General features: G+C 40.4%; 1 protein-coding gene and 1 long non-coding RNA gene across 5 annotated transcripts in view; both read right to left on the bottom strand.

Annotated features, from left to right (window-relative positions):
- CALD1 (caldesmon 1) overlaps positions 1-23,845 on the bottom strand; it is a 187,712-nt gene that overhangs the window by 71,007 nt on the left and 92,860 nt on the right. For 3 of the 4 annotated variants that reach the window (XM_021390571.1, XM_021390531.1, XM_021390551.1), the window contains exon 3: positions 21,316-21,427. In XM_021390571.1, the coding sequence (XP_021246246.1) occupies positions 21,316-21,386 (71 nt within the window). In that variant the 5' untranslated portion in view covers positions 21,387-21,427. Of the gene's footprint in view, positions 1-21,315; positions 21,428-22,452; positions 22,625-23,845 lie in introns of those variants that run through there. The other variant, XM_021390541.1, reaches the window with a different exon arrangement.
- LOC110395773 lies at positions 253-11,969 on the bottom strand. Its single transcript, XR_002436623.1, has 3 exons — positions 11,848-11,969; positions 1,122-1,588; positions 253-649 (listed from the first exon to the last, which is right to left on the bottom strand). It is a non-coding gene; the product is annotated as an uncharacterized LOC110395773 (long non-coding RNA).

Raw genomic sequence — 23,845 nt, 5'->3', positions numbered from 1 at the left:
AAACACTTAACACAATGGGTCTAAAAATAACCTCATCATTCATGGATCAAGTCTCACGAATTACGTGTGCAGTAGCAAAATCCTGCAAAAAAGTCCTGCTGGGGTATTTTCATTTCCATGAGTGCAATACTACTAAGAGAGATGGATTCTGTTATTATTACTGTGACCTTGAATATTATGCAACTGCAGCCTGGGAGGGATTTTATTGTTGAAAAAACTTCATGTAAAAAAAAATTAAGCTACTAATGTTCATGACAGAAGGGGGAAATTTGATCTTGTCACATTCTAGACAACAGAGAAAGAAGTAAAATTCTAAAATTTAATGTACCCACAGTTTCATCAGATAAGAAAGGCAAGGTAACTGCAAAAGAAATCATTTGACTAAATCTCATAAAGTGAGAATGTGAGAAACTTGGTGGTCTCCAGTCAGATTTTAGTGGACACATTACACCTGGCACCCCTGAGAGCTAACTCAGCAAAGCTGCCTCTCTGTCAAGACTATGGCACATGCAGAAAAACTTTGTGACACTCCCTGCGCCTTTTTCTTGAGAGCAGAGTAGTCAGCGTGGCTGCAATCCACCAGTTTTCTCCTTGCTGATCTCTGGCAGTTTCTGGCCTCGCTGCTGGAATATCATGGCCAGTGCTGATCCTGGAGCAAGAAACAAAACTGAGTCCTGCATCCCACTGCTAGCTGTGCCCCATGGATTTTGCCCACCCAGGACAGAAGCCCCCCAGGGTAGCTGAGCTTACAGCATCCTCATCAGCTCTACTCCCTAGGCTCTTCCCCATGTGGATTGTTGATGGCTCTCACAAAGACTTCCCAGGACTACAGAAACCTGCCCCTGTCAGGTCATCAGCTGCCTCTGGGCAGAAGACCTCATTCCTTTGGCCTGGCTACTTGATGTTTACCGCAGTTTCTCCAGCCAGGCCTATCTGAGCACTCAGCCTCTCTCCAGTCACCAAGTAGTCAACATTTCCCCAGTGTTTCCCTAATGTTTACATCTGTTTTGAAGGTTACATTTTCTATTTAGTAGTAATGTTTAGTAACCTCTGATCTTCTGAAAAACAGCTTTACACATGGGAAATTAAACCCTGATCTTTGTGAACGTCACACTGCTCACTTGGCACGCCTTTCAAGTCAAGGTGCAGTCTGCAATAAAAAGCTCTTCCATCCTCGAAGTTTCTTCTCTCTCTGATTGTCAGCACTGCAAGCAGGCTGTGTGGCTGCCATCCCTTTGTCAGGGGTGTCAGAGTTCCAGAACTGCAGGGCATGTGTACACATCTACCTACATACTGATGCAACAAATACAAACACGGTATCCAAACCTGACAGAAACATGAGCTGCCAAAAATGCAAACACAATTTCCACGAAGTCAATGGCACTGTTTGTCAGACATGGAAGGCGGCTCATAGGCCATAGATCGTACCTACCCTCATCACCTCCACAGAGGAGGAGAGCCTTGAAACATGCATTTTTCACCTTCAAAATCACCATGGGCCAAAAGGATGCTCTTGCAGCTGACAGCAGTGGAAGGGAGCATGGGTGACATTATCAGGAGTGTGTGCAGATCTGCTTCTGCAAAGCCCCTGTAGAGATCAACAGAGGTTTCAAACAATCTCACAAGGTGCTTCTCTCTTTCTCTGTTTATTGAAATACCTTTAAAAATCTGGCTGTCTGGACAGGACATATCTCATCTGACTACAAGCATGAAATGCGTAATTAGCTGAAACTTCTTACTGATCACCTTGGCTTCACTTGCAAACCTACCTAACTTCCATTAACTGTGAGGCTCTAGTCTCTTTTAAGATTAAAAACAATATATACTTTTTAAGGAAAAAAAATAGTCTAACTTAGCTGCACAACTGCTCACAGGTCAGCTATGAGCTCCTCTCAAAGACTATACATTAAGTTGTGTCAACTTAGACCTGCTTTGAATTTGGCCCACAGTCTACACAGCACTTTCTCTCAACACAACATTTGACTGTTAGGTAGGTCACAATTATTTATTGAGTCATGTAGGATTGGCCTTTTCTGGGAACCATATTTTAAAGTTATAAGTACAGTTCAGCCTGATACTCCTTTTTTTTTTTTTCTCTCTCCCTCAGCATTAGCTTGAGTATCAGTACAAGTAGCAGCTCACACAAACTTGCCAAAAAAAAAGTGGAATACTTTCCATGGGAGTATAAAATAGATTGGCCACTGTTATTCTAACAAGCGCATTAGTTCCATGTGCTAGAGGAATAAAGTGCTCATTCATTACCCAAGTTGCGGTGACAGCTTAGTGAGATATCTCGTTTACATTCTGATAGCCCCATGAAATGAACTGAATTCCCACACAGTCACAAAAGGCCAAAGTTAGCATTTTCTTTAAAAAAAAAAAAAATAAACTCAAGTCTGCCTCTGGAGCAGATTGGCTCTAACCTTGAACCTTAAAAGAAATGAGAGGGAGAAAGAAAGAGCAAGGCCCACATCGTAAGAGGAGGTGGGGAAAAGCTAATGGCACCGGGAATGGAAAATGTGGGCATTAAAAGAATTTCCTATTCTAAACAACATGCAAAGTTAAAAATACCTTCTCTTGAGATTATCCTCAGCATAAATACTCACCACAGCTATTTTTAGCTGTCTTGTAGCCTATGACAAAGATTTTTATTCCAACAAAGGAGCTGTATACTAATGCACGACCTGTTTAAAGAACTATTAAAATGGAAAATAAACCACTCTTGCATCAGCTAGCCATATTGGTACCTGTTTCCAGTGCAGTCTAAACACAGCTTTCCTGGATGCTAACAACTGACCATTAAATATTAAAGAGAGGGAATGTAAAAAAAAAAAAAAAAAGAATTGGTATTTATCACAAACCAAATACCCATTGTCATAAAGGCCAATGTCGGAGTTCCTGCAAAGCAAGGAGCTGAGTTGAAATAAAGAGTGCGCAAGCTACTCAGCATCTCAGTGCAGAGAGTGACTGGCACAAGCGAGGAAGAGACCATGCTGGGACTCCCAGTCAAGCCATGTGCCACGAGTATAATCCTGTACTGCTGGAAAACCACATGGGGCACAGTGACATGGGCAGGGTTTGCTGGGAACCCATCAGATAGGAGAATCTTTAAAAATTTATTCACTTTTCTGTTTTTCAACATTTTAATTTTTTTTCCACTAATGCTGGCCTTTTGGAAGGACTGGGAAATGTGGGGAACCTGTTTAAATTTAAAAGAAAATGGAACACAAAGCACTGTATGTCTTCAGAAAGTGGAAGACATCTGTGCACTAAGTAAGCAACTGCTGGCACACGTGGAGAGCTTCAACCCCAGTTTTGAAGCATTTGACATTCAGAATAGAATGGGATCAGAGAGGAACAAACCGAGAGGGTTGACATGCAGCGCTTGAAAGAAAGAAGGGCTGATCACTTCCAGTAGTCACCAATATATATCCCTACTGTCTTGTTTGCCTTTAGATTTGAACTAGTCTAAACACTTTTTCTAAAGTCATTAATTCAGAAATATACTGTTGAAATCCATGGAAGATTTTGTAGAGATACCTCATGGTATCAGAGAGTAGGTACTGCCAAGCTCTTTCAAGGGCAGAGTAGACCTCTGATATGAATGGAGGAAAAGGCCTGTACCCTTACCACCTATACATGGTGAAGTGTACACATCCCATCAAATGAGTGTAACAGAGTGACCAACAGCCCACTGTACACTCTCCCAGGAACTACATCTTTTATTTCTACCTCCAGTCTCAGGCCAGCAGTTGTACCTTGAGGTGCAAGGGTAAGCGTCAGAGATCCTGTTTTGTCCCTTCTTAGATCTCCCTATGAAATCCATCTTTTAGTGTGCCTGGATCACATATGCTAATGGCTCCATAGCTTATTAGCTGAGTTGTTACTTGTAATTGCCTCACTCTTACTGAATGTTCAGCACTTCTCCATCAGCCATACTCACTCCCCAAGAATTTCAGAGCAGAGGCCTTTTCTTCACTGCCTATGTGTAAAGGAATTTGGGGTATAGTACTGATCATGAAGTTCAAGTAATGTATATTTTTAAGCTCAGCTTTGGTTTGGCTTGAGTCTGCTTCCTTCAATTCAAGTTAAGATTTGAATTAAAAAGAGACATTTCAAATTAATGATTTGGACTGAGTTTCATTTCAAGAAAAGAATAACAGCTTAAACTAATTTTAAGTTCAGATTCAGTTCAAATCTCTGGTGCTGGTTTCTAATTTGTGACTCCAGATAGTAATGAAACACCACTGATCTGAAGTTAAGAACAGCAGAAAAAGAGGGGTTGCTAAGGATGATTTAACTAACACAGAGAGAACCCAAGTACCGAAGTGATTCACATTGCAGCAGCACATGTTTCACAGTGATAACATCAATGCTGTTCTCTCCTCCAGAAACAGAGAGCATTTTGCCCTGTCTCAGGACATACTGTTAGCAGCTCAGTATTACTATGCAAGGTCCCTACCCATATTTCTTAGTGGAACAATTTACCACTTCAGAGAGTTTTCTCCATCCGAAGAAAACTGGAGTTGCTCATTGTCACCTTGCAGGAAATACAGAACTTTCCCTCCTCCCCAGTTTCATTTGTAAAAAAGGGTTTGAGATAGCTTTTCCAGTTTTCAGTACTCTTTTCTATCTCTCAGACACCAAAATCTCCTACTGTTATGTGGTTTAATGAAAAAACAATGTACGTTCATCCTTTTTTTTTTTTTAAGGGATGAAATCACTAAGAATTTTGTCCATAGAAGGAATAACAAACAGAAACCTCTGCCTGAATGCTAAGAGTCTTCACTTACACGTAACTTTCCGTGGAAGCAGAGGGAAGTTAGCACAGCAAAATAAACTGTTTTGAGACATGGAATTTTAATGGAAGTTTAATCTGTTGCACACAGTTTAGCAACGTAATGAGGAGCCTATAAACCACACAAGCACTACAGACTGACATGACATTTCAGTCATAGTATATGGTTTTAGACAAAGCAGCAACCATTGCTGGATAGTACAGTACATTCTGTTCTACCAATGGCAACTCAACAGCATCATCTACATCTGACTCTCATTCTTTCTGGTATCCAGTATTATGGCTTTTAGAACAGTATAAAAACCATTATCCCACCCCCTCCCCAATTCTGTGGTCAGCAGCTCAACACTCCTAGCATATTTAATTGATAAATAATGGGGAGTGTGGCTAGGGAGGAGGAAGTCTAGCAAAGGGAGTTGAATTTCATAAGTGACTTTTTTCCTATAAGTCTTGATTTGTTATTTGTTCACAGTGTTCACTAACAACTGCCACGTTCCCTTTCTCTGCATAAAGGCAGCAAACAGTTCCGTGTCTTCTGAGACATACTTCTGTAAATCAAAAGGTGAAGCTGTATTTGTCCTCGTTTACAAGATGCTGGAAACACAGCTTGCAAGCAAAGTGCAGACCAGGCTGCTCTGTAGGAAAGCTCACAGCTGTTCTCTGCCTTACTGAGATGATGGTCCCATGGCTGAGACATGGCTTCTATTCCCAGGTCTGCCACTAAGTGATTAAAGATGGAGCTTGAGGAAAAATGTATTATGACAGCCTAAAAACATGATGACAAAGAGACATTTACAAGAAACAGGAATGTGGTTCTGGTTTAAGAAAAAAAAAAAAAGAGCAAGACAAAAACAGGGAAAAAATAATAATCCGATATGACCATAGCTACTAACTGAGATGGTGAATCCAATTCACAAATGGCAGAAAAGTACTTTCAGTCAAAGGGTCTGGTATGATTTCTGCCCTGTTTTCTGATTACTTTCCCAAAAAAATCAGCATAGTGTTTGTTAGTCTTGGCCAGAACAAGTCTCCAGATGTCTTCCACGTCCCTCTCTCACACAGGCAGATCAGTAATACATTAAAGTGCCCTATCAACTGGCCTTTCAAGATGTGCCTCTAAAGCTTGCACAGGCACTTAAAAGACACTTCCGACAGCCTTAAACAAAAGCCTTGTCACATGAAAACTCATAAAATCCAGAGGAAAAGGGCTACAAGGAAGTGCTGTTGTTCATCTCCAGCCTCTGTAAGTATTTAGTGGATTAAGAGCAGGGCAGCCCCACAAACAGCCTACAGGCTGTGCAAAATATCTCATGCCCAGCACCCAACATCTAACAAGTCTAGCATTATCAGACTGTCAGCCCAGGAAATCACCACCACATGCACTGTAACATGTCCATATCAACATCCAAAAGTCAACAGTCTGTGAGTGGCAAAGATAAACAAAGGGTCTGCATCCGATTTTCCATGCCACAAAATGTACATGAAGTTTTAGTTAAATGTAATCAATAGATGCAGGATGTCCTGCAATCTAAAGACCATGAAACTTATGGAGGTGGATTATTGCAGCCTACTGTGAAAGATGATTTTTTATGACGACTACTTCTAAAAATGACCAACACCAAAATGCTGATGCTGAATATTCTGTTTGGTGATTCTCCAAATTCTCAAATTTCTACAGCTGTAGGTTGGAGAAAAATCCAATAGATAAATAGGCAAGAATAAAGGTTTCATCCATCCCACTGCTAGGTTTTTGGTTGTGTGAATGAATCGCTCTTAGCTCCCTATCAGCAAAGCTAAATGAATTGCATTACCATGTTACTTGGATGATGAAAAAAAAAAAAAGACAGTCTATATCTCGGTAAGTTTAGGAAGTATATACAAACAGCTTATGCCATAACAAAGGCAATCCAGTGCTAAAGGGAAGGGGTAAAAATAGTTATAATGGTTTTACTATTCCCTAAATAAGGAGTCTCCTCTAGCTAACCTTGAAGCAGTCCCCTCTGGCTGCATTTCGTTTTTATCCCTTATGCTTACAGACTTCCTTAATTTACTTAAGCACTTAAAGAGTCTGAAGTCTAACTAGAAAACTGATTATATTATTTTAAAAGTCTTCATTTTAAAACCCTTCTGCAACTCTTCTTATCCTGCCCTGCAGAGGATCAACTTAACGTCACTGTAAAAGTAGGCCATTGGGCACAGAACCTGAAGTATATCTCCTGTAAAAGTTGACAATTCAGATGGTAACAGCTTACATTCACACTTTCATATGAAAAGTGCATTGCAAACTACAGAGACACGTCTCCAGCAAAATGCATTTTTTGCTCGAGTAAAATGTGGCAGCCCACTAACTCATCATGTACTCCAGTAGGACAAGGAGACATTTTAGCTAAGAACAGTCAATGTCTCTCATAAAAATGGCACATTCTTCACCTCAGAACAGTGAAGAACTCAATATTTACCATATGTAATCCAAATAAAGACAACATTCAGAATATTTTTATTAAAAACAATTGCCTTGAATACAAATGGCCCAATTTACAATATGTTGGGTAGCAGCCGGATGTCGATAGAAAATGAACATATGCTGTAAATTCAGTGCTCAGTAATTAGGAAAATGTGTATGTTTCCCAAGTCTGCTTCTCGGTAGGTAGGACTAAAGGGCAACATTATGTCATTTCCCTTTGCGCAGGACTCCCTATTGACTTCCATAAAGAATTTGGCTTAAAAACTGATGACAGAGTACAGCCCAAGTTCTTCCCCAAGAGGAAAGAACAGCCAATAAATAAAGGAAGACAGGTTGGTGACGGAAAAGTCATTCCTAGTCACCAAGACATCTTACCAATATTTTCTCTTCCAGCAGTATAATGACGACAGGACAAATGATCTCTGCTCTCCGTTATACCAATCCCTTAAATTCAGAGTAATTGCTAAACACTCACAACCACTGAAAACAGGATTCATACTGAAACATGTGAGAGCAAGTTTCAAAATAGCGAATGCAGCATAACATGGAACAGCTATGAAAGAATGACACAGCCAACTAAATTCACCCTCTGAGTTTAACTGAGAGCCAACCTACCTCTTTTCTGCCTTAAAAAATACTATTCAATAATCATTTCTATTTCAGATTTCTTCTGTTATGAGCAGACGTTGACGAGAGCTTAGGAGCTCTCATTAACCAAACTGCATGTCTTGTGATCTTTGCTGCGCTCATGTGCATTTATGCCATTATGTTCTCTAAGCAAGATATTATATCCAGTAAAAGCATACAGCCAACAGACTGAGAAGTCACATTCCCTTCAAAGCCAGCGTAACCACAAACATGCAAGACCTATAATGATATCAAAGTCACTACATCAGGATCTCATTGTAAGTATAATATGAGCATGATAGGTGAAATTAGGATGGGGCCAGTGAAGCAACAGCTAAACAGATGAAGAAAGTTCAACTTCTAAGAGGTGAGTCACCAAAACACCTTCAAGTTCTTCTCCTTTCTCAGTGTCAGAGCTGGTGACACAATTAAAGTCTTTCATTGACATGGTTTATTATGTATTGTATTAGCCCATCTGACAATAATCAGTAGAAGAAAAATTAGATTACAGACCTATTGAATATGCCTAAACATTTCTGTTTTGCCTTGAAGATATATTTTCTTCATTCAATTTATGTATATCCTGTACATACATTCAAGCCTGACAAAACAAGATGAGATAGATTTTCATTACTTAGTAGGGGATTTCTCAAATTAAATTAATAGCCAATATATATCCTTTCTCTTCAGAAATATTGAAATGACTCACTCATTCCCTGAAATATTTTTGTAAGAAATAAGACAATAGCCCTGAAGGATCTTATTCAGCCTTCCAGTGTAAGAAGACGATTACATGCTAATGAGGGAAAAGACTCACTAACTTGTATGAAGAGAGGGGAGGGGAAATAAAAAATAAAAAACCCTTTTGCTTAAATTAATCCATCTTGTGGCATTGCAGCACAGACAACCCCTCCAGCCATCATAACTCACTGGTTTGAAAAGGTCATTAGCACGCTATCCCATATTGTTGCAAGAATGAAAAGCTATATTCATGGGCATGACATAAAAATTTGCCCTTGGTGTTGCTGAGGGATGACCTGAACTCTGAAACCCTACTGAGAAATTTTTCAGGGGGGCTTTTTTTTTTTTTTGGTACAAAATATCAGCCCAGCACACACACATTTCTTATGCACATGGCACTTACAGTTATATCCTGCAGCCACAGTGAACACAGCAATAGCATCCATACAAAACACAGAGCACTCCACAGTCTTTTTGCCCTTTTTCTATATTTCCCTACCAGCTATTTCTTTCTCTCCTTCTCAGAGCAGGCTGTACGTGTGGCACCATGATGCCTGCGCTCAAAAGGCAAGCTGCAGTAGGAAGCACTTTGTTATCCGTGTCACTGACCTTCAGCGGAATACCCCACTGCACAAGCTGGACCATAAAAGGAATCCATGTGTAGCCAATGTTTAGAAATGTCATCTCCTTGTCTTTTGTGGCTATTGCGCTGCCTTATTAAGACAGTGCACTACTAGCCAGCTGGAGAATCTTGGGAATGTTCTGAGCAACAGTGCCTAAAAAAGCTTGTCATTTTGTATGGTCTGACAATGAACTTGGAAAGCAGCAAGAACTGTTCAGCTTAGCAGGTGCAGGTTAGTAAAAAGAAACCTATTCTAAACAAACTGGAGCAATGCTATTCCTCAGGACTCCATGCTCTTGTGAAAATATCTGTTCAGCTATTTTATCTGTGAAAGCATACACAACTTTCTTCCTTTCAATTATTGTCATAAAAGTTTTCTTCATGGAGGAAAGGGAGAAAACTGGACTGGGAGTTGAGAATTTCATCTCAAGGCACTGCATGATGTGCCATACAAATGCGATGGAATAACCATCTCATGATGTGGCATAGGTACAAGTAACAACTACATACACATGATCAGAAGGGCTGTCCTCTTAAGCCTTCACAGTATTCTGGTCCTCTCACAAGATGATAAGCAGCAGGAGAAGTGGAGACAGTCTTAACTGGTTGTCAGCCTCACAACTGTAAGCTTTTTTGTGAAAATCTGATAGTTGTTTTTTGCTGAAAACTTTGAATTTGCATGAAGGCTACTGAAAAAAAAGTTTATGAGGTTTATTTTTATTTCACCAAAATTCCATTTCACTGAAAGTTGTTTATATCTACTCCTTCTTTTCTTCTGTTCAGAGAATGCAAGTGGAAAAAAGTTTATTTTCTATATCAAGAAGCTGTTCTGTTCCATGGATAGCTTCAACCCTGTATCTTTTCTCACTAGTGTGTTAAAATAGTGCTTATACCCAAGATTGGCACACAGAGCATGTGATTTTCCCCTTATTACTAGAGGGCAATGTTATAAATGAAAACAGTTTGCTCCTGTAAAGCACTATCTACTTACTAAAGTCAAGGTTTTGCTTAACAAAAGCATCCCCTCTTCCATGAAAAATAAGTAAATAAATAATAATGACATTTCTAAGAATTAAGCAATTATGCAAAGGAAATCCTTTTGTGGTAAGAGGCAGAATGTTTTTTGAACAAGTAGGTGCATATGTTCTCAGATACTCCTGCACTGCTTTTCTCACTTTAAAAGCAAAATTGCGATTTTTCTTTCTAGTTTCTCTTGCCATCTTTGCAGGATGTCCCTCTGAAACAGCTAGAAACAACAGTCCAAGCTATTGCAAGAAGCCTACTGAGGACTAGGAATAGCTGTAGCCATTTGCTGACTCCACAGTGGCTTGCAGCAAGTCTTGGAGCTGCCCTTCTTGACATGAGGTCAGCAGCAATTGGTGATGTGCATAAAACCTCATTCACCCATCTCATACCAGCCTTCTCCTGAAAGGGGTCAAAGTAGGTCAATTATCTGAGCCTACACATCCATGACACATACCTCCCACCTCTCTGCAGCTTCATGTTACCAGCAGACAAAAGCAGCTATGAGAGGAGACAGATCTGAATGGAAAATACCAACCCTGAAGATCAACACAGGTTCCTCATTGAGAATTCCAATACCAACATGCCTCTCTGCAGTCATGAAGGCCCTGTCTGTACATAGAAGTTGCAGAAGTGAATTAAATCTGTGCAAACCTCTCAGTCTAAACATAAAAGAGCTCACTCTTCCACACGGTTTCACAATAAGATACCTCCCTTGCAAGAGACTTGGCTGACAAGCAGTAACTTGAGCCACATTCATGTGGTTACTCTCCGCTGTGTGCACTTAATTGACTTAAAAATTTACCACGATATGCATCAGGTTTATATCATACAAAGAGCGCTCACAGAAGGATTACTTGTTTGAGTGAATCAGTTTAAACACCAGTAGACAAGATGCTGTCTCATATTGGTGGAAGAGGAAAGCACTAGTACAGAGAATTAATTTAAAATCACCGAAGACTCCCTGCTTTTCAGTACCAGTTTTTCAGCAACACAGCCTCAGCACAAGAAGAACATTTACAGCCTCAGCACAAGAAGAACATTGTCTGCCTAGAACATAATCTCTTGCTAGAGCAGTCCTTGCTGGTTTTTAGATTTTGTCTCAATTGAAAATGGGTCACAAGCTATCTTAAAGGAAACTGAAGTATGTATTCAGCAAATGTCAGGTTAGAAAAAAATATTATTTTTTGTTTGTTCATTTTTAAACAAAAAGTCACAACTAGCTGTTGAGTTATAGTCTACCCTTGATTTTCTATGTCAAACTTGCTGGCCATTTTTCAATGGACTATCCAACAAAGTCCCATCCAACAAATATTATCAATATGCAAGTTTTAGTCTCACCAACAGGTTTTGACATAAAGGAGAGAAAAACAGCATCTATTTATATTTTCTTAATGTCATCCTCAATGAGACTGACCTTTAACTGCTGAATATACAACCCATTGGTTTATACATTCCAATAAACGAATTGAAAAACATCCTGCTTACTTCTCCACTTCTCATCACCCTCACAGATTCTTAGGATGAGAAGGACTCAGCTGCAAGGCTGATAAAGCTACTGTTCTTTCTCACCTGTAGCTGTAACACTTCTGTTAACCAGCTCCTGGTCACTCTATGTACCAGCATCCACAGAGACTCTGCTGTCACCAGACTTCTTTTCTATGGGGCAGTTGCCCACCGACCTTATTTCTGGCAGGAATATTTCTGCAGCTGTGTGCTGATAAATTAAGTTGCCCAGAAAGCACATACACCTGATGTCTCATGAAAGACGTTGATCACACAAAGATAATCTGCTGGCATAAAGGAATGTATTTGTTTAGTGCGAGCTAATAAGTAGGTTATCATGAGAGAAATAAAGCTGCTTATAAACATTTATCTTCAGTAAGTAAAACTTTGTTTAAAGGCACAAAGCCAAAATGCAGGATCTAATTGACCAAATGTGATGCTTCTGCAAGTTGAAATCAGTTTGGAGTATAATTTACGCATCACATTTTTCCCTCTATGGTTCTTTGAAGTGAACAGTAAAAAGGTAACTTTGCCCAGGCTACCAGCAATTTGATAGTGCTTATATACGATGACTATTCATGTGAAGCATTTGACTTCATTTAATCAATTATCCCTGCAAACAAATTGGCCTCAGCTTTTTAAATAGAAATCTGATTTTCTGGTTTAATTTCAGATATCAGTTCATAAAGATGTTAATAAAATGTAAACTCACACTGATAAGCAGATGCTCCTAGAAACCCACTGGCTAAACTCATATTCATGTCACTCTTGAAAGATTCTCAGAGTTGGGTAATAACTACAGTTTCTTTTCTGTCTAATAACTTTTCCTTTTCTGAGCCCAGTATGCCCTGAAGAATAATGACACAATAAAGCAAAAAGTTTAACAATGTTCTTCTTCACTAAAAAGAAGGCATTGAGATGTAACAGCTAAAAGATCATTTGTACACAAGTCTGGAAATTTGAAGTTTTAGAAACTGGATTTCAGTTATTCTTTTCTGCTTTGAGCAAAAGAGCAAATTAAACATCACTCTCCATCTACAGCAGCCTATACTCAACACGTCTTCCAGATGCAAAGCTGTGTAACCACATACACAAGGCTTTTTTGGCCAACTTGCTTAAAAGTATATATATTTGTGCAGTAAGATTTACACAATCCTATGGCCTGGCAGTGAACTAAATTGACCTTTCCTCTTTGCTAGTTATGGACATTGGGCATGCTGGAAGTGACCACACAGCTGAGAGTTTGATCATACACTTACTGTCTAGAAAAAAAACACAGATCAATTGTTTTTATTTATGAACAGGCACAGGCCTAGGAACCTAATAAACATTAGCAATGGCTCTTGCAGGTTCATTGGCCAATTGACACTGGCTGTCTAGATCAATGAAGATGGGGCATTTCCCTATCTGAGAAAGAGTCTGACAAAAAGTAGACCCAGGAATCAATTAATTGAGTGTCCTTTATTGTGGCTTTTTTTTTTTTAGGACAGTAGCCATGGTCCCTGCCATACCGAGTTGACTGAGCTTTTGTAGAAGGTGACCTACATGAAGGGCTGATGCATTCATACGATTCTATGATTCCTTGACAAAGGACAGGAAATGCTGCCAGGGGCACTGAGGTGCTATGCCTGCCTCCAACGGACAGAGATACTTGTAGTCAAAGGCACCATACATCTCATCTGTGGCTGCTGCAGAAAGTTCAAAGTCTCTGAGCCTTCACAAACCTCAGGCCAATGTTAAGTTAATGTAACTTTTTGCATTTTGAATCTCTGAAGTCAGTTGCATGAGAAAATTCTGATGCTAGTTACGATTTACAATGTCTGAAGAAACAATGGCAGATGCACAGAGCTGCAAGAATGCTACAGACTGTTTTAGCTTAATTGACTTCATACTGCCAATTTGCACATAAGATATTAAAGAGATGTTATTTTTCACATAAATGTGATGGGACAGGCACTGACGTATATGTGCTATGCCAGCCACATTCCTTCAGCCTCATGTTTTCCTTTGTGCAGTGCCTATGCCTCAGTAATTCTTAAAACCATGATGAAATACCATACTGTTCTACGACTCCTGGTACGCTTTTAAATATGCATGCTAAAATTGTCAATAACAAGCACCAAAAGCCGTGGCTCAGTGCCTACATTTAGTAGGTATTTAAATAAGATCCAGTTCATCAAAGGCTTTAGACTCATTAAGCTAATAAAAATACAGTAGAAAACAGAAGGATATACCTATTTTGGGGGTAGGTGAGCTAGCTGGCTTTAGGATGGGAAGGGGGGCTTTTCACCCAAGAATTTCTAACACTCTTTGGTGTTTCTAAAGCAGTCTTGCCACTTTGCTGAAAGAGGTGAAAGACGTGGCATTTTGCCAGCTGTCTGGATGCTCTCCTCCTAAAAGCTTAGCTGCTATGGTAGATGTAGTACAGAGATTACAGAATAATCTTAACATACATGTGGGATTCATATGTGAAATACTAAAGAGCCCATTTTGTTGTCTGCTTAGGAGCTGTAGTGGGGTTAGCTCAGTAAAGTCTATGTTCTTCATGTCTAGCCATTTGAAAGAACAAAGCTTCTTTTATAAAACACTTCTCCATTAGGACATTTAAAGAAAATACAACCTGCAAAATGCACAGTTGCTGTAAGATTAAGCGGTAGGGCTCTACTCAATTTTGTGTATGTTTGGTTATTACCTCCAGGGCATCTGACATGCTACCATACCAAAGATTTGTCTAATATTCACGCTCACTTCAGAGTGACAACGCTAGGGCAGGCTTTAAGGAGGCACTGAATCATTTCTGGTTTTTTGCCTGTTTTAAGAATGAGCTCCAAGAATTCCAGGAATAGTGATGAGGATAATGTGCAGGGCCAAATTCACCTTGACAATCCAAATATTTTCTGTCAGTCCTGAAATGTAAGGGAGCTGGGAAGATAGATTAACAGCTGGACTATTTTGTCTCAATTTGTACTCAATCCTGATGCACTTCTAATCTTATTTATTCATTTTTTAAAATATTTAACTTCTGGGCAGAATATGTCATGTCTCAGCACTTGCAGAAGGTATTTTATGGAAAGACAAGCAGATACCTTTGAACTTGAAACTTCAGGATACATAAAGAGAATATGGAGAGATAAAGTCACTGTAGCTTGTGTTTTAGTACCAAAAGAAGGCTGAACTAAATAAGGCACAGTCCTCTGGAAAACAGTGGGTGACATTTTTGGAAGTACTGTTCTGAAATAAATCATGAACATTGGGAAATTCTTTGTTAAGTATATACAATCAGCCTCTCATATGTTTAAGCATGCACTCCTTGAAAACTCTTACTAAGATCATTCTCTTCATTCAGTTACAAAAGTCTGAATCAAAACACAATCTCTGAGAGCTGTTAATGAAAATGCAACCAGGCATTTAGTAACAAGACACAGACAACTTCTAATGTTTCAAAAAGTAGGAGATAATTAAAAAGTAGCCATTTATGTTCATTTTTAAACTTCCAACAATATTTAACATTTGTCATCAGTATACACCCTATCCCCAAGATAACTCTTTCAAGAATAAGAAGCAGTTCTAAAAGCTGTTTGTGGTCATTCAGTGTTGATCTAATATTAATACTCACTTATCCTCACCTAAGCTGTCTTAGACAGAATCAAAGAAATTGCCTATTTTGTGCCTCACAAGGATGACTTTTCCTTCCTCTACAGATGTATTAAGACACTGTGGCAACAAATATCTTCTGTCTTACTTGTCCAGATGATAAGCAACACACTTCTCATTAAGGCTTGCAAGGACACACTCTGTCTGATCCTGCTGGCTTTACCTTCTTAGCTTGTAGGTTCAGCCCTTGTTATGATTACCTGAGCTACATCAGCCTCAATAGAAGCACTCCAGGAGACTTGCAGCCTGCCGCAAACTGCCTCTGTCCACAATCTGCAAGCTGGGTTATTTCTGTGAACTTTCTCTAACCTATGTTCACAAATGGGAACCACACTGCCTCATGAAACTGTTTAAATGATAGGCTGGAGAGAGTTTGCGATTTAACTGTTACATGTTTTAAAAAATAATTTTAAAAAATCCTTACCTACTACATTTAGTAATTAATGCCATAATGAACCACAAAGCTTAATGGTAACCTTTCTCTGTAATACTCTAACCACAGCTTCCTGCTACAGTTACCGCGATACAAATACTAATTCAAGTACAGTAAGTGGTAAAATAGATGCATTGAATGGCGTGAAATGTTCTTCCATTTGTAATTATTTATACCGTAAATGCAGATGACACTTGAATTTCTCTCTTTTACCATATGTTTAGTAATACTTTATTGATCTGCAAGGAGATTAATCCTTCAGTTAAGACTGCTACAACTCCTGTCAGGAGATTCTACATAGCCCACAACATCATGGTTTTAGAGAGACTTTTTACTAGCTTGTGATTTGTTGTTAGATAGCCAATTCTCTACACTGTATTTCTATACCAGGATGACCCATATCTCTCCTTCACTGTGAAACAACTTGCAGTCCCTTGGGGAAGAGCATTACACAGAGCAGAGCTGTGGTTCAAATTCAGTTAGGCTTCAGCTAAATGGAGACCAGTCTGACACCAACTCTCTGACTTTCGAGAAGTCTTCAGTGGTGATGATATAGCAAGGAAGCAAATACAATCAGCTTGCTAGTATAATGTTTAAAAGAGTCCTGATACCAGGGAAAGGTGAAAATACTTCGCTGGGGAACTGGTGAGTCAGCCAATTATAAATTAATGGCTTATGTGGTAATTAGATTAACCTGAGAGCTATTCTTTAGAGAATTCAAGGGGCAAATCTTTGCTTGCAGTTTTTCTGAAGTCATGGGAGTAGGTCTTCTCCCACTTAAAGAGATGTTTCATCTCAATACTTCACTGCAGACTCACACATGCACACTCTAGCCAACCCCGGGCTGAATTCTTCCAGTGGCAACTACAACACCACCAAAATGACAAAACCTGATGGCCACAAAACATCTTTTATTGCCCAGGAAAAAGCCCAAAAAGCAGGTGGCATTTGCTGAACGAAGCCAGCCTCTTGCACTTCAGCTACAGATGAGATTTTTTTTCATCAGTAAGCACAAACCATTTCTGTGACAGCCCTGCCTGTGCAGCACGGTATGTACCCTGTGACTTGGAGGCAAAGTGTTCATCCAGCTCCTTCAAGGCTGCCGCTGAGATTGCCTCATAAATCATCTGGCTGGAATAACTCAGGTAGGGCCTAGTCCAGAGACCTGTGAAATAAATGGAAAGCTTCCAAGTGACTTCAGCCAGTGTGGGCCCATGCACAGGTCTCTCTCTACCACCAAGAATCAGGATGAAGACTCAGCTCCACCACACAGCAGTTCCAGAGGTCACCCGCATAGCTGGTACAGTCTGGCTTCCCCTGCCCTCACAGCTGTGTAGTAGAAACCACACACAAAATGCTATCAGGCTGGAGCAGTTAACAGTGCTGTACTTTGTCCTAGCCTGTGTCTGGAAAGTCTTGCAGAGTCCTGGCAGCCCGAGCACGTGCAGTAAATCTGATACACTGGGGGCAGGTCCCACACCCACTGTAGGACACATGCCCCCTAGACAGGCCTGTGCTTCTACTTCAAATAAGATGACAAACCTCCAGAGATCACAGGTAAACACAAAAAGCCAAAAAAGCAAATCCAGCTGGAGGATAATTCTGAGTGGGTATGGCAGACCTGTATGGGAAATCCAGGACAGGTAGGATACCTTGAAGTGATAAGAGCTAATGAAACACGAGATTTCTGAATCGGTATCTATTTATATCTGAGCTGTCACGGCATGAACTATCAGTGAAAGCACATGCCAAGGGTGAACCACTGTGCTGGTCTTTAAAAGACAAAGGTAGCTTCCTCAGGATCACTCCTGAGCATACCAACCCAAAACACCAGGGCTACACACCACAACAAAGCATCGTCATTTTCATCAGCTTTCTAGTAAGGAAGGGGAACAACAACAACAAAGCCTAACATCAGCCTACATGGACTGGACTCATCCTAAGCATCCCCAGAAGTCAGGCTGGTCATCAGTGGCTCCAGCATGATGGTCACTTGGGAAGCTGACAGTATGTGTACCCTGACCAGGTCTGATGCAGCCTCTGGGCCCTGAGGAAGAGGCAGAAGTCAAGGCACCCCCTCTCAAGCATGCTGTCCATGAGGCCATACAGACTAAAAGCCATCCACACCCCTCCATCTCTGGTGGGTGTGGTTGTCAGGCTGAGAAGATAAACCCTCCATGAGTCTTTAACCCAGGAAATAGTAAAATGCATCACTGCAGCTGGCTGAATTACAAACAGTGCTGTTGGATATGGTGTTTTCACTTTTGGGTTTACTGTCTGACTCAAAGAAGCCTAAACAGTTTCTGGGAGACCTAGGAAAAACGTTACAGCCTACACAGCAGGTACCGATGCTCAGAGCAAACACTGCATTTTCAGCCCCCGTGCTGCTCTTCAGGAACACACTATTCTCACTTGACAAAACACCCAAAAGTGTTCAGACCAAGGGAGATCTGGCTACCAGATTGCTATGGTTTAAGGTAGGAGAACAGACATGTACACAAACATGTTGTAGTCATACCTTTAAGGTGAGAATGATCTACAAATCCCCGAAATGTGAATTCACCAAATGTAACTCAGTGTCTCTTATTCATTTGTTAATAAATGCCTAAATCCTGTTGGCCCTCGGCTCCATTTGCTATGCAGCAAGGACCAATGCTCAGCTCCTCCCTGACCTTGCCCCTGCTGGGATGGGTTTCATGAAGTCCCAGCTCCAAGAGTCACATTCAAACTTGAGAGTCAGGCTCTGTTATTGTTATGGCAAACCCAAAATAAAAAGGCCAGACTAAATTATTTTTAAGATCTCAAGATTTTTAAAGCAGTCTTGTGACTTTCAAGGGGTCTGACTCATAATACTTGAATGCTTGAAGTTGGCAGCAGCAGAGGGAGTGCAGTAAGATTTAGTGAACAGCAATTTATTGCTAAAAGTCTTCAAATGTGTGGGAAAGGGCATGGAGTGCTTCTGCAGTGACTGAGCAGAAAACAGGGAAACAGACCCAAGCCCTGCTCCTCCAGCCAGGCTTGCATCAATTTTGTCTTCTCCACGAAGGTTACCCCACAAAAAGACACCACCACCACCACAACATTAAAAAACAGCACAGCTGCCCCAAACATTGCAAAAACAATTCCCAAAAGGATGCATGGGTGGGTGAGTTGGGGCTGTATCCCACCTCAGAGGCCATCACTCTCTTGCCCCAGCAGCCTTACTTCCTGAGCACATAAGGGAAGCAGAGGCATCAACCCTCAGGGCTTCCCAGGGATGGGTCCTTCAAAGGCCACCACTTTTCATTGCAGCTTTTGTCCCCCAAGAGCTCCAGTTTCCCCCAGCATGAACAGAGACAGCCCAGCCTATGTGTTACACAGTGACTCACTGACACAATGGATATACTGGATTTCTATTTCTATGGCAACAAGGGCCAACCCTATTATCCCCCGTAACTGTCACTGCATCCACAAAATGGACACACAGCATCACTGGCACCCAGATCACTCGGCAGTCTCAGCACACTCATGTAAGAGTTTGAATGATTTCACAGAGAAGTACATGTGACTTTTTCCATGGTAGAAAATACCTCTTAGACTACATACCCCAGAATCCTCTACACCATCTGAGTAACTGTATTAGCAATAAACCTTAAGCTCTTAGCCTTTCTTTTAAAAGCATGTTGTTTTTTGTACAGAAGTGTACCAGAAGTATATGAGTAGCATGTGTTCTCATTATACAATGCTGTTAAAAATCTGCTAAAATGGATATACATGCAACGAATGTACATTCAGTGTAAATGGGCCTCAGACCAGACTTCCAGCATGCAATGCATCTGAGCATTTTTGACTTCTCAAATAAACAGCAGACTTCTTTCCAGTTGGTGTATGTGCCCAGCATTTATGCCCATATCAACAGCTACAGCACACATCTCCCTTCATTTCATCTCATTTCTGCCTAAATAAATGCTGCAATAGGAAGTGAAAGCCAGATACCGCTGGAAGCAGAAGCTCTGCTTACCCAGCAGGCCAGGCTTGCGCTTGCACTGGCGCAGGCTCTGAAATTCCTCCCACACTATCCAACCAAAATATATCACTACTGGCCTGGAGAAGAACCTTCTGGGATAAGAAGGTCACTTTGTGACACGGCACATTTGCTTCTCTTTCTTCTGGGATTAGTCACAATCCGGGTAATGCTGGTTTGCAAAGGAAGACTACCTCATTTCCCTTTGGTTACCATGCTCCATGTGAGTTTATTTACCTGCAGGCAGTGCTGCTGTCTTCCGGAGCTCATGGATTCTGCTTATAGCCTGATGAGAGCTCAGAAGCCCAGGGCAATATTTCCTTTCGAAAGAAAGGTCACTATTCCATCTCATCTGTCTGGGAGTTCACCCTAGATACTATCAGGGTCCATCAGAGAGCTCTGCTATGTAAGCAAGGCTTTATTAAAAATCTCAGTGCAGACATACAAAATATATTTGGTATTGCATTCTGCTGACTTCTGATTTCATTTTAAAACTGCTTAGGAAAAAGAAGTATTTTGTCTAAAGCACGCAAAACCTGAAACACCACAGTGTTGTTAGTGAATGGAAAAGTCAAGAAAAAAATGAAGTCCATATGCAAAATTGAACACAAAAGTGAGAACAAAATATGCTTAAACCTAAGTTCCATTTTTTAAAATCACTATGTCGTTAATAAACTACATCAAATCTTTATATCAAAATAAGTGTTACAAAAATAGAGCCTGACTTTCTCTCTACTTGCTCCATTGCAAAACATGGAAAATCCTATTAAAGCAAATGCAACTGTACAAATATGAAATGGGAGTTCAACAAATATCATTCTGAATATTTTCATGCTGCTTCTTTTCATAAATAGAGATCATCATACACAGTCAAGTTCTGTTCTCATTTGCACTAAAGTAAAGCTGTAATCTGTAATAACTGATAGGAAATGCTACCCATGTTGCCCATATGAAGTGGCTGTAAATAAATAATGACAGGCACAACAAACATAATACCAATTGCAAAGCAGTAGCACACAAGTCACAGATATGCTATACCACATCCACCAAGGGTATCTCAGCTTTGAATTGATAACCTGTAATTTTAGCTCAGTATCTAAAAACACAAAATCTCTTCTGCACAGCAAACAATCCCTCACATAGCATCTGAGCATGAGTTTTCTTATCAATAGTTTCACATTACCATAGTCCACCTTCACTATTCACGTTCATCCATACAGCAAAATAACTGGAAGTCAGTTTATAACACCCTAAGGGAAATAGGCAACAGACACCACTGACATCCAGCTTCTCCCATGATATTAAATAAAGCCATTTTATGGCAGACAGTTTTAGCAAGGACTCTTCAGTTAGCTGCAGCATACTTTAGAATTTAAGACAGAAAGCCTCAAAACCACTTCTAATAAAAGTCAAGTCACTGACACCATTTTCCATACAACCTCACCTCTCTGCTTCAAGGCGCATTTCCTCACGCTTTTGCCTCCTGAGTTCTCTACGGCGTTCAAAGTCATCCATGGTGGGTGTTCAAGTGTTCAGAGCTCTGGAACGATCCAAATCTAAAAGGGAGATGACCACTCAGATCAGAGAGAAAGCACAATGGATGCATTTAAACAACTGAGTTCATTTAGTTTTGTTTTGCTTTCTGAACTTCACTGTAACAATTTTCCTTTTCTATCAAAAAATTTAACTTCCTCAGTATTGTTGAGATAAACAAGATTAATGAAATGCCTTGTAGGATAAACATAGCCCATGCCTGAGCTTAGTTTCCTAGTTAAAATTAAATCAACATGCTTTAAGTAAAGACTGTATACATCTGCTAGCCGCAGACTAGCTATTTGTAATGTCACAGGTCTTTTCCTACAAACAAAAGCAACAATTCAGCAGGATTTTAACTTTTAGCTTCCAGTTTTTTACTGGAAGCAGTAAAAATGCTGCACAAGAGATTTCTTGTTTTCTCTAATTGCACAGATAATGAAAAGCTTTGCAAAAGCTAGTCCCCGTCTATTTGTCCCCATCCCCCCTTCTAAAAAGAGGGAAAAGAAAAAGAAAAAGAGAAAGGAAAAGAAAAAGAAAAAGAAAAAAGAAAGGAAAGAACATAAAAAGGGGGGAGAAGGGGGGGAAAGAAAAAGAGAAAAAAGAAAAAGGAAGAAAATAAAAAGAGAAAGAGAGAAAAAGAAAAAGAAAAAGAAAAAGAAAAAGAAAAAGAAAAAGAAAAAGAAAAAGAAAAAGAAAAAGAAAAAGAAAAAGGAAAGGAAAAAGGAAAGGAAAAAGGAAAGGAAAAAGAAAAAGAAAAGGAAAAAGAAAAACAAAAAAGAAAAAGAAGAGAAAATTGAAAAAAGAAAGAAGAAATGAGAAAAAGAAAAAATAGGAGAAAAAAAAAGAAGAAAAATAAAAGAGAAAAAAAATGAGAAAAATGGGGGAGGGGGAGGAACAAAATTAAAAAGAGGAAAGTAGAAAAGAAAGAAAGCCAGAGCTTTTAAATACCACCCAGGAGGAGCAAGGTATATATAAATCTTGCTCAAAAAACAAAAGTAGAAATATTTTTTTGTAGTTTAATCCATGCGTTTTCCCCGTGCCCTACCTTCTTCTTTATGATTTAGTCCATGAAATATTTTCCCCTTTACAGTTCTTCATATACAAAGCCTTTTCAGCCTTGGTTTATATCCCATCAAGCCGAGTATTACAGAATTCCCCTGCAGCCCCCAAACCAAAAATGACTACCAGAAAAGGGAAAGCTGTTCTCTTTTTGTCCCTGCTTTGTTTACAGAGCTGTCAGTGGTTAGTTAAACTCTGCCTGGAATCTGGCATTTAAGGCCTGCTCTAAGATTGCTTCCTGTGCAGGGCTGGAGGCCTCAGCTTCCTCTGCAATCCTAGCCTCCACGCCGCACTCACCCCCCACGCCCCCCCCCCACCATTTTCCAGCCCAGCAGTGCGGGGCTAGCCGGAACGCCGCACAGCCAGCCTGCAGATGCAGGCCAACCTTCAAAGGGGTCTTAATAACTGCTTGCAGTTTACAGGGAGACAAAGCCAAGGTGCATTTGAGAACTATTTGAAGTGCTCTGTTTGCAGATACGGATCTGTCTTGCGGCTTTCGAACCCTGCCCAGCGGTGAAGCGTCCAAGCACCCTCCCTATAAAACCACCACTGGCAATAGCAAAGCCTCCCATGACTTAAGGGAATCTGTGGCTTTCTCTGCCCCCCTTTTTCAGATTAAAACACTGCCGAGGGCAGGGATTTTGCGAAGATTATTTTATTAGTTTACTTTTCCTGGGGGTGTTTTTCTTTCTCATTTGTTCCTGGATTGGGGGATTTAAAATGTTGTTGTTGTTACTTTCTATGTGTTTGGCTGGCTGGGGTTATTCTGCAGAGGTTCAAAGGGAATATTAATTTTGCAAATCTGATACTGGCTTTACAATGGCTGCACCTCTTTTTTTTTTTTTTTTAAATACACAGACAATATACTTAAAAAGCAGGTTGCAACAAGACATTTTTTTGAGTCATGTGTTTGTTTACTCTTAGCACCACGGATACCTTGAAGAGCAAAGAACACCAAACCTGCCATTCTCTCATTTCATCTCAGCCTGCCCATGCAGCTAAATCCTGTCCCTGCTCCCTTGGCTAGAGAGGCCACGCGTTGCAGGAGCAATGTGGTTCTCCCTGTTGGAAGGTGGGGATCAGAGGGGGAACAGAACATGGCAGACAGCAAGTTCCAGGCAGGGCCCTGGTTTCTGTGCACAGAGGGCAACCTGCAGGAGGTGGGCCTGCATCAGGCAGCAGCGTTTGCTCTGTGGAGGGCAGTCGCCATCAAGGCCTTAAAACAGAGCTGACTCCTAGGGCGACACCTCACATGCTAGAAACTGAGAGTTCCAAACTTTTCTTCCTCTCTGTCTCCAGGGCAGACATACATTGTCATCCGATTTATGTGCACCTTCATCCCTTCTAACTCAGTGAGGTACGTCCCCTTCTCAACCTCT

The sequence above is a fragment of the Numida meleagris genome, chromosome 1 (genome assembly GCF_002078875.1).
Source record: "Numida meleagris isolate 19003 breed g44 Domestic line chromosome 1, NumMel1.0, whole genome shotgun sequence".
Taxonomy (NCBI): Eukaryota; Metazoa; Chordata; class Aves; order Galliformes; family Numididae; genus Numida; species Numida meleagris.
Note: the sequence above shows the minus strand (reverse complement) of the source record. Positions and strands in the feature narration are given on the sequence as shown.